We start from the raw sequence: 15361 nt of genomic DNA, 5'->3' as shown, positions 1-15361 counted from the left end.
CACTTGTATTCAGAGTGTATTTCTTGAACCTTTAATCTACTAACCTGTTGACCGAAGCGTGCGGCGCCGCTTCTAGGTTTAGTTGCAATGTGTTATGGATCCGATAGAGTGTGTAAAAAAGCATTGTTGCGTCACCCAGTCATCAAAGTGCAGCCAATGCACTGTTTTTCTATGTTTCGTACGGACTCTACCGATAAAGGTATGTGGCTCGTCATTAAAGTTATCACAGTCTATCTATTTTGGGCAGACAAACAAGGTCTTCGCTACGAGAGCGTGTGAAAATCGCGGAGTCTGATCGTCACTGATTCGTTAAAATAGCTGGTGCCATCTTTTAACTCCCACTGAATTCACCCGTTTTCGTCGATTTAACACTTAAAGGGGCATTCCAAATGATTTTCCTCATTTCACATCATGTAATACATAAATCGACAGCTTCTTGTGGAATTTATTGTGGTCCCTGAGCAGAGAAACCAATAAACTGAAAATCTTTAAAAAATTACACTGAACAGTGTTGATGACATAGGAGCCTCTCACATATTTCAGAAATGTAGCAGTGTAATTTCATTACAATACCGCTTGCTCAACAAGTTCACCTGTGAAGATTCTATGCATGCCTTCTTCTTTTGTTCTGCTTCCTTGAGCCCCAACTTATGCATTCTTACGATGAGGCTGCCATGTCATCATCTTTGTTCATTGCAATTTGTTATAGATTTTGAAAACATTCTCATTCCTCATCCCAATCACTATAAATTCTGAAACTCTGTACTCAGCTTAACTAATTTATAGTTGTTTAAATGTAAAAGTCAGAAAATCATCTGAAGGTCCCCTTTAATGATGGCGTTAAAGAATGGAAACAAAGCAGACACCATGCACTGTCATAACATTTCGCTGAAAAATAGACAGTAAAGTCGAATTTTGAACACAAGCGGTTTCAGGGGAGCTGAGTGTTCATCATTGAATGATGAAGAAGAGTATCGGTGAGGGAAGCTAGACGCAGGCAAGGTTCCCAATGGATTCTGCATCTAATACACGCTCTCACGGATTTGAAATGATGGGAGACGTAGAAGAACGTGGCTTCGAACGTATTTAAGCCACTTGTTGCTAAGGGCTAAAAACCCCAACAAAACAAAACAATGTGTGGGCATAGTATGTAGGATAAAATTCGTGGCATACATTGCTAATCAAAAAACATCCAGTCCTTCACTGAAATCGAAGTCATGGATTAGCTAATCTTTTGGAAAGCAGACTTGCAAATGATCAATTGAATAATACAGATAACGCGACAAGACCTCGTATCTGAAATTTTGGTGAAAATGACTTGTTTGGATTGATGGTCAGATAATCGGTTAAGGGATGTCCTGTCTAAATCCTAGCTGTCTTACCCAAAAATGAATCCACCACGGCATGTCAAAGGAAAGGCTAATCCAATTTGATACAGTGCTTTGGCTGCCATGTTTTTATGCTCTCCTGAACATTTGACTTTTTTTTTTTTTTTTTTTTGGTGAATACGAAGTCTTGTCGCCCCAGCGACTAAATGACATGCTTACCCATCCTAAGTTAAAAACAAAATAACATTTCAACAATTTCGACATCCAGGACTGGATGGATGGATTAACAAATACATGACATGACTGTTAACTGTGATGCCCTCATTATTTTGAAAGTGACGACTGATGAATCATGATGACGTCAACAAAAATGTCATTATTACGAAAATATGAAATAGGGTTCATGTCTATGCAGACATGACTATTAGACATGCTTTTCAAAGGCCTTTTATGGAACAATTCCCATGGAACCGAGAGTCCCACTGAGATGCTTCATTATGAATCAGTCGGCTGTCTGAAAACAGCCAAAATTGTGAATGAAGACGGAGCCGCCACGCTCAACGAAGTCTATAGGGCTTTTTACACTTGTGTTTCTTAACCCCGGACTTTCTCTGACCCAGGACTATCGTTAGTCCCGTACCAATTTTTTTCAGCTTTTTACACTCGCCAATTAGTCCCGTACTATCTCTTGTCCGGGGCTAAGGAGAAAACTGACCTTTTTACACTCGTATTTCTTAGCCCCAGACTTTCCAAACCACATGAATATTCATAATTACGCTGTGTACTGTACACGTACACGCACGCACCGGCAGCACTTGATTACCTCGTTTCTGATTGGTCAGTGAGGGTCGGACTTCGTCTCCGTCGCTTAGCCCAGGATTATTTTTTCGTTCTGTTTACACTCACTTGCTTGGCACCGCAATTGCGGTGCTAACCCCTGCTATTTTGCAGGGCCAGATAGTACCGTACTATCGGTGGGGCTAGCCCACTTTGGCAAAAACGAGTGTAAACAGAAAGTGGGCTAAGGATAGTCCCGTACCAACGGTGGGGCTAAGGCCCCCCCCCCCCCCTTAGCCCCAACGGTGGGGCTAAGGCCCCCCCCCCCCCCTTAGCCCCACCGTTGGTCCGGGGCTAAGCAAAAATTTACAAGTGTAAAAAGCCCTTAAGAAATTCTTTGAAAAACCAGAGGACCGTGCCATAGCCCCCCCCCCCCCCCCCACCCCCATCCCACGGGGCACAGACTCCGCTCATCGACGATGGACATCAATGACCTCGAACAGTCGTGCAAGGACCAGGAAGACCTCGAGTGGCATTCGGATATTTTGTTTCATCATGTCCCGGATCGATAAGTGTGTTTTGATATGTTTGTATGTATATATAAGCGTGCCATGCAGGGTAGATGTTACGAGAGAATGGCGTTTATTAGCTGTGTGCGTGTGTGTGTGAGGGGATGGGGGTCTTGATTTGTTGACGATGTACAGTCATTCATTGGCACATAGCTCGGTTTTTGCGGGGTGAGAGAGATCGTGAGTGACTAAGACAAGGTAGAAAGCCCCCCTCGAGCATGAGTCACGCCACGACTATGAGTACACACATGCAGACATCCACAGCATGATGTCATAATGGCAGACGTCACGTGTTGTTAATGCACACCCCGGTGAAAATATACACTCGGGGGAGCATGAAATACAGCAACACCAACATCCCAAGTCCCTAATTAAAAGACACACGACGAGGATAATTAGATAACACTCACAAAGCTCATAAAATTTACGTCATGGTTCGATGAAATTGAAATCAAACTCGAAAACAAAAACACGAAAAAAGGGTGGTCGACCTTATTTTGCGGGTCAACTTGTGCATTATCATTGTATAAGAAGGACGATAGGTCGTGTTACTGAGTATAGTTACAGCACACAAAAAAAGAAGAAGAAGAAAAAGAGGAAGAAGAAGAAGAAGAGGGGGAGGAGGAGGAAACACACACTACACTCAAGTGTCAATTAAGCGCACTTGATCATAATCATTATTACGATGAGTGGCAAGGGGAATGACCGTGTTCATATATTATTATCATCCACATAATTTAGGATTGTTCTTGCGGCTTTAAAAGGAACCCATGTGAGATACTTCACTGGCATTCAAACCGCCATAAAGTTACTAAATGTATCATTAAGGTTGATTTAACTCATATCAGGTATCCTATGATTTGCTGCTTATGTTCATTCACTTTCATTCAAAATAATTTCGAGGAAAAGTGACTTTTGCATGCTCTGAATTGATCCCATTATATTGCTACTTGAATAGATAGAATATAAAACAAATTAAAATAACTATTTGATTTAGTTTGATTTGATTTATTTTCTGCATGACGTGCTTTACAATTACATCAATGTTCAGCAAGTTCAGAACATTGTATAAATAAATATGGCATTACACACTAAAATGGTTATTTCTTTAACAATTTCAACAATTTTCGTTTTATATTTCATACACCTGTAATATGATCACATACGGTACATCTTAATTTCCATACAAAATAATTACCAAAAATAAGTACGAAGCTTGACTGTCTTGCAACCCTGTAGTGTGGATAACATTATTACAATAAAACAAAACAAAGGGGTCCGACATGATTTATGGCATTTATGATAAATTATCTATAAAAACATTTATGGCAAATGATTACCGTGGAATCAGTCATTCCTTCTGAGCTGACGCTGAGAAAAAGTGAGATTTTACATTGACCGATTTGTTAGCCGTATACCGTTCAAGCGCTTCAAGTGGGCATCGATCGCACATGCGTCCGTTTCCCTCAACGCGCTCTTCATTCACCCTCTTATTGCTATCGACAATCTGTTTGTGTACAACATCTATGGCATTATGGAGTGGTGGTTCTGTGAGGGTTAACCCCTTATGTGCCTTGAGTGCCAATTGATACAGAAAACCTCATAGCATTGCACGCACTGTCCAAAGTCCCTGGTACAGAAAGGATTAAACCAGTTTCAGCTTGCTGGTATGTTGCTGTCCCTACTTTAATTTTGAAGGCAGCAAATGACCTGTTGGAAAGCAGTCAAGGAGATTTGGGACCACAAATCCGAATGATCGAGGGGCAACGAAAGAAGATAGGTTTGTTTACACGCTGAGTAAGAGGAAGTATACGCTTTCTCATGGAAGCTATTAATGAAATTGGCCAGTTGATAAGAGTTAAGAATTCCTATCGGACCAAGATTTATGAACACATTTTGGTCATAATCATTACACTAACCCCTCGACACCCATAAAACAAGGAGTCAAAGTTTATCCCTCAGCTTTGCAAAAGTTGTTTGATTTGCTTTATCTTGCTTCACTCGATATTTCCTACCTATGGCAACATAACATATTATGTATTTACACACACACACACACACACACACACACACACACACACATATATATATATATATATATATATATATATATATATTATTCATAATATATTACATCAATACATCATATATCATATATCATATACATATGATAGAATTATATAAAACATGACGGAATAATTAAAAAGTAAAAACATGTCATTGATATGATTAATTGAATATGTAACGTGGTTTTTGTGTGTGTGTGTGTGTGTGTGTGGATGAGGATGTTTTTTTTTTCAAAATATACATAGATCAAAGCTCACTTTCTTAATGTACTGCACTATTTCACTTTTGCCCTTTTGCCCGTAAGCATGGCAGAGAATGGGAGACAGAAAGAGATGGAAAGAGAGGGAGAGAGAGAGAGAGAGAGAGACAAAGAAGATAAAGTGAAGGACGGGTATCAATAAAGACAATAATTCTAGTATTCAACTCTTTCACAGATCGTTCAAGCGTAACAGGCTGTGCAAAGAATATCGCCCGCGCACAAGCGCCTACCTATAACACACACACACACACACACACACACACACACATGTTCGTACACATCTAACGTCTATATATATGTGTGTGTGTGTGTGTGTGTGTGTATTCAGGTGTCCTCTAACTGCGGGTAACCTTTTACTTCTTTAAGCAAAAAAAAAAGTTATAACAAACATAATAATATTTTATCAGGCCTCATAAAAAAAGGTTCATGTTTCAAAGGTTATGCCTATATCGTGCGCTATTGTCATTTAAAAAGTCTATAGCCGACAGTAATATCAGTTGAGAAATTGATGATGACAAAATAATGCAAGTGTCTATTTACCTATCATTAAAAGGAGAACAGAACAAACACACACAAACACACACATAGACATAGAGGCCTTAGTGCATTTGGCGAGCCTCAGACCTCCTTGCTATAGACATGAAGTTGTAGAAATTGCGAAAACTTCTTAAATTTGCAGGAGGCAATACTGTAATGCAGCAGGCTGCAGTCGTACAGATGTTTCTGGTGCTGCCATTCAAAATTGTGAGACAAGAATATAAGAATTAACATTCAATTATTGCAAGACATCTTCAGTTTTCTTACCACGTTTCCTCGTTCTCGTCGCTTCTCACGCGTGTATATGCGTCGATCACTTCGTTCTCGTTCTCGAACACCTTTTCATTCATGTTGATATCGGCTGTGGAGTGATCCCCGTTGGAGAAGTGGTTAAGCCAATTAAAAGATCCGCCTCAGATGTCGTCAGCTACGGGGAGACGGTACAGCAGTGGGCAAATTATGTCCCAAGCGTCCGAGAGCAGAACCTCAGTAGCCCGGTTTTGCGGCAGTAATAGAGTACTGGTCGAATGCGGCAGAACGCTATTTTAAACGCCGGTAATAAAGTCCTGAAATCACGTCACAATCCCCGAACAACAGATTCACTGATTAGACATCCGATCGATACACTAAATATGTACTAAGGTCCCTTACACGCGCTATTCTTATACGGAAGAACACAAATTTTTGATATCACCGAGTTACTTGCGCACGACATGCGAAAAGGGGCGTCAACTTGCGGATTCGGTTTTTTTAACATGTGCGACTCGTCTTGCCCGGCAGTGTGTCGAATGCGTGTGTATGATAAGGGACATGAGTCTATATGCGGAAGTCCATGTATGGACAACATATAAGACCGGAATCACTGCTTGGTATAGTACCGTAATGGGAACGGGATGCTCTCGTCCGTGATCTGAGGTGTCCGAACTCAAAAGTATGTATGTCTTTAAATGGGTATCCCCTATATTTACATTAACAATGCATCTTCTCGTTTGGTCGATGGACAATACTCATTAAATGCTCTACTGATCCTGAAATGATACACAATGCAGCATCATAGGCAATATATTTTCTGTGTAAATGTTATTATTATTCATGACCGCTTGGGTATCGAGTGCTGCAAAGTTGTGCCGGCAACCTGCGCATTAGGTGGCGCCCTATATTGAGCGGATATACTCTCTTTGAGTAGCAATTTTGATATAGACTCTGCATTCTGTTCTCAAGCTAACTTAGGCCTATAAGAAGTGCTAAACATTGATAAGTTCAGTGTATATGTTTACATGTATATATATATATATATATATATATATACATGAGATATAAAGATATAAAATATACATATATTATATACATATACATATATGAACACACACACACATAGTAATATATATATATATATATATATATATATATTCGCTCACAAAACACTATAAACCATTTATAAACCATCAGTCAATACTGTATCATATCTCTCTTATTGGTTTCTAAATGGAAATGACAAAATAATAATTCTCAACTACTGGTACCCTATCATTTAGTAATCATTACAGTGAATCACTGCTCTGAAGTTCGATGAGAAGCATATAATTTCTTCTTCGTATTTCTTGTATAAAGGAGGAAATTAGGTAAAGATAATAACATATATTTGCCGTAATGACACGACATCATCAAATCACCATAAATGTCTCTGTTCAAATTTTCACATTCAAAATAAAATCTATTTCTTTCACAAAACTTTGTTCAAAACAAAACAAGATACAAAAACTGATACAAAATATAAACCATCAGTCAATACTGTATCATATCTCTCTTATTGGTCTCTAATTGGAGTTGTCAAAATAATAATTCTCAACTACTGGTACCTTATCATTTAGTAATCATTACAGTGAATCACTGCTCTGAAGTTCGATGAGAAGCATATAATTTCTTCTTCGTATTTCTTGTATAAAGGAGGAAATTAGGTAAAGATAATAACATATATTTGCCGTAATGACACGACATCATCAAATCACCATAAATGTCTCTGTTCAAATTTTCACATTCAAAATAAAATCTATTTCTTTCACAAAACTTTGATCAAAACAAGCCAAGATACAAAAACTGATACAAAATTAATGACTTACAGAATACAAAGATACAAACACACTTGAAAGAGAGAGTAAGAGACGAAATAGAATTATATCAACTGTAGGGGGCAAACAAAGGCCAAAATCCTTTAAATAGTAATTTTTATTCTAAAAAGATTTATAAAATGATTCTTACTAAGCAATTACAAATAACATGAAAGACAACACATACTGGTAAAAGAAGAAAAAATTGCAGCAAAACAAACGGGTGACTAAATAACATACAACTGAGTTGATTTTACATCTAAATTCTATTAAAGTATGGCTCAAAGAGAGGCATGATTTTAATATCAACCCAAAACCATTCCCTAAATTTCAGAGTATTTCAGAGTATATGCGTTGCTTACGACACAATTTAATGTCATATCTAGAGATAATTGAAATGTGAAAAAAACACACGTTACCTTACATTTCATAATTCAAATAACACATACAGAATCGCCAAATCTAGAGCATTTGGAGCATAGGTCCTATACTTTCCTTTACAAAAATTCCCCAAGATACGGCCGTACGCATCTTGTGAAACTTCTTGTGTTTTTTTTTCAAACAATTTGATTCGACCAAATTTATAATATGTGCTGATTATTTTTTTCTAATCATAATTCAGTTGTCTGTTATCGTTTAACATCAAATAAATTTCAAGCAAATATACAATTTCATTAGGTTAGCAATGACATTGAACATAAGCTGTCAAACCATGCACTTGTTTACTGCCACGAATTTGAAAAATAATCACTTTCATAGTACATTTCTTTTTCATTTTTTTTTCAATCGCAGAAATCAATCATCTGTATAATGTAGCTGTTCGTAAACAAATCCGGGTACAGAATCTTTAAATAGGCCAATTATAAATATTATTAAATTTTGTGGCATTGTTTTCTCAGTTTCACTATTTGATTCTTAAAAATTTGTGCATGATTTTGTCGGTACTTCTCAAACTATTTCCTAGATGTAAAAAGTTTGACAATCTTCAAAAGAGAAATTTCACTTGCGAATCATTATCTAGAGGTGTCCATAGGTACAACTTTCCCTTATGAGAGAACGGTCATGATTACTAAGTCTAACCAAGGAGGTTCGAGAAATGGAGTCACAACAGTTTTATTCGCTTTGATCCCATGCTCGAAGCCGCCACTCAAAAATATCTGAAGTATGAGTCAAACTGGATCTGCCGCTCAGATGCGAAGACAATTGACTCGTGTCTCATTGCATAATCACCAGCCACTTTCCAAGGAAGATATGTCTTTGTGATGGTAATTATTTTTCGCTATCCCTACTTACAAACGATTGGCGGTAGACAATGGTAAAGGCACGGGGGTGCGCGAATAGAAATTGCTCAAATATTGCTGAAATAGATATCAAAATTACTCGAGAGTACGTGCTTGTACGCTAATCTGACATATTAATTTATAAAGAACTATACTCGAAGATGATACCATATTAGTTTCATTTGGCGGAAATAAGGAGAAAAGTGATAAAACCGGCTTTCCATGAGGGTAAAATTTCAAACACTTTCACAAAATACAGCTCAGATTTACACTTTTGCACATATTTTCGAACGGAATTGACTTTTGTTTTATATGCTTTATCATTAGGTGAAATTTCATTGCATTTGATATATAAACGAGCAGCATATACCCGATATTATTTTAGCGTTAAAATGATGAATCTTCAGATTGTTCAGAAAGATGGTTAGCGTTAAAAATGAATCTTCAGATTGCTCAGAAAGATGGCGCCTTCAAGCATCGAACATCAAAGGCACAAATGCACCTGTAGAATTTTTGTGTCCATCCATAGAAAACTGACAGCTGATTGAATAATTATAGTCTGTTGTAACTCCATCTCTCGAACCTCCTTGGTCTAACCTTATGATGCAAATCACAGAGCTGATTATATTTCGGCAGTGACTGGATGCCAAAAAACGACTATTCGTTAGAAGAGTTCGCTGCTGTCGGACTTGCCGTCGCTGGCGTGTTTGAACATATCTCTGACGGCCGCGCGAAATTTCGTGCTACGTAATGTGTAAATAATGGGATTTACGCAGGAGTTGTAAAAACCAAGGGTAGTCAAACCCTCATAGATGGGTGTGTTGACGACATCAGTCAACTGTATCTTCTGAAATCCGGTCAGTACGAAATAAATGTAGAGCGGACTCCAGCAGAGAACGAAAAAACCCATAACTACAAGCATCATTCTTACAAGGCGCGTCTTGGCAACGTGATGGAACGACGGCAGCGTCGTGTTGGTGCTCGCGATCGTCTTGAAGCGCCTCGACTGCCGGTGGAGGATGTTCACAATGGCCAACTGTGTCGTCACCAGGACCACGACTGGGATGAAGACACGGGTGGCGCCGAGGAACAAGGGAATGAAGACGACCAATGTCGAGTTTGAGTACGATAGAATACATTCGTTCGTCTGTTCGCCGACCATGAAGACGAACCTCGATGGAATCGGAACCACGAATCCGATGAGCCAGGCAACGCAGACGACCCCATTGACGCGCCGCTTGGTCACCATGCTATGAAAATGTATTGGATGTGCGATGGCAATGTATCGTTCAATGGATATGGCGACGAGGGTGTAGATGGAGGCAGTCACGCAGACCCACATGAAATACATACTGAAGATCAGCCGGCAGTACACCCAACCCCACGGCCCATTTGCAGGCACCGTTCTCGCCAGGGGCACTGGTAGCATGAACAGGGAAGTGAGGAAGTCCGCCACAGCGAGGGCATTGATGAGGAGGTCGGTCGAGCGTTTTTTGTGCCGCCGCTTGTGAATGACTACAATGACGAGTAGGTTGCCTACAATTCCCACCACAGCGGACACGGTTTCAACGACGTTCCACACGCTCCACGGAATAGGCGCCCAAGAGAACTTGGTGTCCCCAAATGTTTCACCCGTCGAAGACACTGTGAATGAAATGAATGGCGATGATGGTTTAACTCTAGCTACACATATTATGTGCCGAATATTATCTACACTACGTACATACATGCACACGCAATCAAAATAACCTTCATAAATACTTATAGTACCTTTACACGATTTGTTTTTATTATGTAATGAATCTCCGTTACGAAAGTCAAGTCAAAGCCTTGAAGCTTTAACATGCACCACTTTCAGAAGCCATATAATGTCAGGTTTTTTATTCTCTTTTCCATCAAATTGTAATGATGAGAAGGATAATCTCACCAAGCATTCAAGTTTGTTTGTTTTTTCATTGGCAGGCTGCTTTCAAACTAATAATGCACTACTAGGCTTTCGACTGCAATCGAGGGAATAAACAGCCACATAGCACTCCGGAGCCTCAACAGAATAGGAGGCATTGGGTCGCAAGAGTCAAAGATTAAGAGAAGGTCTCATTAATCATCAGTGTTTTACCTAAAAATTGAAAAGCACAACGGTTGTCCAATGTGGTTGTTCATATTTGAAGGTGCATTTTCACTGGTTACACAAGAGATATTCATACAAAAAAAATGGTTAGCATTTCTTTAGAGTACAAAAACGTTCTAAAGCAATATCATCAAAACAGTTCGTAGATGGCAACTTCCTTCTGTTTTCTACCAGTGAAATGAAAAAAAAAGCAAAACAGGAAGCAGTCATGTTTCGGATGAGCAAATGAAAAGTGTTGCCATATGACGTTCCAAAAGTATGGCAATTATTAAATACGTGTAAAAGGAAACGACATACTTTGTCCAATTCAGATTTGAAAATATTCCGAGGCGAAAGAAGAAGAAGAAGAGGAGGAGGAAGAGGAAGAAGAAGATTTGAATGAAAACATTGACCACAGGTATCTGGTGCAGTGGGCTCGTAAAGGTCAAGTGTGCGGAGCATTTTTAATCTAGGTGAAGGGGGGGGGGGGGGGAGTGGTAAACTCCGGGCAATCTTTGGTTCGAAAGATCATGGACCCCATCATGATAATGATGATAATAACAAGGTCTTATCTACCCAGGGTAGCCTCTTCAGTGTTGCCTCTGCTCTACCTGAGGGCCCTGCCATTATCATTATCCTAGCCTATCCTGGATTACCGTGGGTTGCACGGTACCCACTTATACACTTGAGTCGAGATGGACAAGGTGGGTAAAAACATCTTGTCCAAGGACGTTAGCACTGGGCGGGAATCGAACTCGGGTCCTCCGATTGGGAGTCCCAGGAGTCTTATCCACCCAGCCATTACAGCGCACCCAGCGCGTAGGTTCCATACGGTAAGATGCAAGTGTTTTGTTTTTATTCGTCTGCGCTTTCTGCGGCGTAGAGTGCAAAATAAAAAAAAAAAAACACACAAACGAAAAAAAACAAAACACACACACACACACACACACACACACACACACACAAAGAACTAGTGGACGACTGTTCAATGATCAGGGGTACGTGAACGGGATTTCAGGATATGACGTCATTAAGTCTCCGTCCACAAAGTCCACTAAATCTACAATTCCAGGAGAGTGCCCGATTAGCGTTTGAGCCAGGAATTTAGTGATGCAGTGAATTTCGCTTGATAATAATTATGTTTGGGAATTATTTATATTTCAATTTAATGCCCTGACATAATTCAAATTTCGACGGGTTAACAGCGATCACTGTGAGAGCATTTTAGGCCCCTAATAAAGTGTTATCACTAAAATAGTGGCTTTTGTATCACCTCTTCACAAACAGTATTATATTATGGTATCAAGAACAAAGTTCAATGGACAAGCCCTTTGGAGCACGAAGACCTTTCATTGATCATCAGAATTACACTTTCCACTTTATACAGGAGAGAAGACTTTACTATACAATGACATCGTAATGTGCAACATGTTATTAGCATTTTTTATTTTTTTTTAATAATTGCTATTAGTATTATCATTATCATCTCTTATACACATTCATTCATGTTCTGCCTACTGATACTTGATGCTATGTACTCACTGTAAAACGGGATAGATGGATTTTTATAATTATTTCAAATATAATTTTGACAACACAGTAGTAAGGAGGTGTAACCTATTAACCTTGGTGTTCTTAGCACTGTGGTTGTAATTTTGATTGATGACTTTGCAAACACGTCGTAAAAAGGGCTAATGCGGTATTTATCGTGCAGGAGAGTGAGGTGAGAGTGCATCGAAGACTCGGAAGAAATATATCTAATTGTCTAAATATAGCGGCACCAGACGAAAGTTAACATAAGCTTTCACAATCATCGGCAGGCACAAAAGGGAGAGTGAAATGCGATAATACAGTGCTAATACATCATAAAACAAGGCAAATATTTTCACCGGTTGTTATGGACTTCAAACATGCTCTTATACGGGTATATAAAGGGAAGGAAATTGTCCTCGTCACAAAAAAAAAAAAAAAATATCAGCTCAAAGTTAATTCTGCACGCTATGCATGTTATTGTAAGGATAATCATGTGTGTGTGTGTATGTGTGTGTGTGTGTGTGTGCGCGCGTGTGTTTTGTCTCGAGAATTCATCGACGTATATGATCACCGTTTCTGCCTGAACACCTAATTTCATCTGAATAACTGATAATGCAGTTGATTTCTCACACACTTTTAGATTTGGTGTTATGGATAAACTCCTTTATGTCGATAGCACTATATGATCATGTAGATAGTTATGTCAAAACGGTTTACTTACTGTGAAACAAAAACAACAACAATGAAAAATGTTGCAAAATTTGTGTATACGCATTTTCATACAAAAACAAATAAGAATATAGCTACAAGTATATCAAGTACATTACGTGAAGTGTTAAATGCAAAACCGATATATCCATTTCATCAACTTGAAGAATTTGAGATTGAAGCTGCTGAAAAACGAAGAAAAAAAAAAAAAAAACTAGTTATGAAATGAGTGTAATATCGAAAAAGATTGAATTTTAGTCTATGTGATGGTACCTTACATAAAACTTTGAAAAAGCAATACTTATGAAATGCGTTTCGCATGTAATAATGTGCTCCATAAAGTGAAGACATTTTATGGAAAAGCTGTTGAAGACAATACAAGCGAACATGTGCGGAAAAAAAAAATGAAGAATAGACGAAGCATACTTGACATCTTAAATATTTTGACTTTGATTAGATGTAAAAAGTGAAATATATTGCAGTATAATATGCAATTTGCACAGTATAAAGAGCTTGAAGTTTCACATCGAAGAGAATATATAACATGGAATCAGTATATATCGTCCTCCTCAGAGATGCCTTTTTCATCTCTTGTATAGATTCGTTATTATGACTTCATGTTTGAACGTTTATTATTGTGAGCAACAGTTTCGTGCAATATCACTACATTGTACAATTGTATTCCCTTTACACTGAATTTGAATCAAATGTATGCAGAAATCTCTTCAAGATTATATGTACTGCTTGATATTTCAGTAACACCTGAGGAAAAGCTCTGGAATGTGGATGATCAGGATATTATGTTAGGTGAGGAATAACAAAATGAAATCCGAAACGTCTAATGGATTTTTGCTTCATTGACTACAGTGGATAAGTAAGTAGGTGACTGCGCATTGCTTTAATGTACTAGTATAATGCATAAGCACGAGTGAAACTTTGTCGCCCGACTACAGTTGCGCAGTGATATTTATGTAGCAATTCAATTCAACGTGCTTATTCATCCAACTACTTGCAGACGTAGATTAAATATGAAAACACCGCACAAAGTCATATTATGGCTGGATACGGTGCTCTCGGATCCGGTAATAACAAAAGCAAAATGGCACGTTTGTAAAATGTGACAAAGAACATACATATAACATTCATAACGCATGGCAAACATCATGGTTCGACATTGAAAAGACACCCAACGTCTGTACTTCGTCGTACAATGAAAAAAAAAATGCTTCACGTCTGTACTTCGTCGTAATACAAAGATGTCACCCCATGTCTATACTCCTAAAGAAGAGCATACAAAAAGAGCCAGTTACACACACACACACACACGCGCGCGCGCTCGCGCGCGCATACACACATACACAATACAGATAAAAGCGCATAAAGTCATAATAATGAGCTATTACACTGTAAAAACATCGGTGTTAGATTTAACACCACGGATGTTAAAATCTAACACCGATCAAACTTCAATAAAGGACCACACCCACAGGTGTTAAAAATGCACTGTGATGGTGTTGAAAAGTGTTCACCTGACACTTCGTGATGTTAATTTGACACTGTACCTGGTGTTATTTTGACACTGTACTGGTGTTAATTCAAAAATGACACCACATGGTGTTGATTTGATATTTGTTGATGTTAATATCAATGGTTTAACGCCCGTCCAGCTTCAATAAGAGACCACACCAGCTGGTGTTACTTTGGTGTAAATTTATTTTCAAATTTTTTCAAAAAGTTAGTATTTTAATGTAAAATTCTTGATCGTCTTGTTTAAATTAAAAATCAACAAGAAGTGCAGATACTAAGAAACTCTTCAAAAAACAGTTTAAAATTTGGAAATGACACCCGGAGGTGTTAATTTAACACCATAAATGAGCACCGAAAATCTAACACCAGTTCGGTGTTCACTATTTAACACCGGACTTTTTGCAGTGTAGAAGAAAAAAAAATGACAATGAGAAGACACTTCGGTCAATAATGAACAAAGGGCATGGAATGTAACGAAGACCAACAATATTACTCAAAACAATATTATATGGCTTAAATCACGGTTCATTTGAAAAAAAAAAAAAAAAGATGAGATGAAGT

The 15361-nt window shown here is 38.4% G+C and overlaps 1 protein-coding gene across 1 annotated transcript in view; it reads right to left on the bottom strand.

Annotated features, from left to right (window-relative positions):
• The window catches only part of LOC139740828 (coactosin-like protein), a 34262-nt gene extending 28074 nt beyond the window's left edge, over window positions 1-6188 (bottom strand). Inside the window, exon 1 of the mRNA XM_071651400.1 lies at window positions 5805-6188. Within this exon, the coding sequence (XP_071507501.1) occupies window positions 5805-5887 (83 nt within the window). The 5' untranslated portion in view covers window positions 5888-6188. The remainder of the gene's footprint in view (window positions 1-5804) is intronic.
• Window positions 6189-15361: the final 9173 nt, after the last annotated feature.

The sequence above is a fragment of the Diadema antillarum genome, unplaced genomic scaffold, assembly GCF_040938485.1.
Source record: "Diadema antillarum isolate AM-2024a unplaced genomic scaffold, OU_Dant_1.0 seq00000886_RagTag, whole genome shotgun sequence".
NCBI lineage: Eukaryota > Metazoa > Echinodermata > Echinoidea > Diadematoida > Diadematidae > Diadema > Diadema antillarum.
Note: the sequence above shows the minus strand (reverse complement) of the source record. Positions and strands in the feature narration are given on the sequence as shown.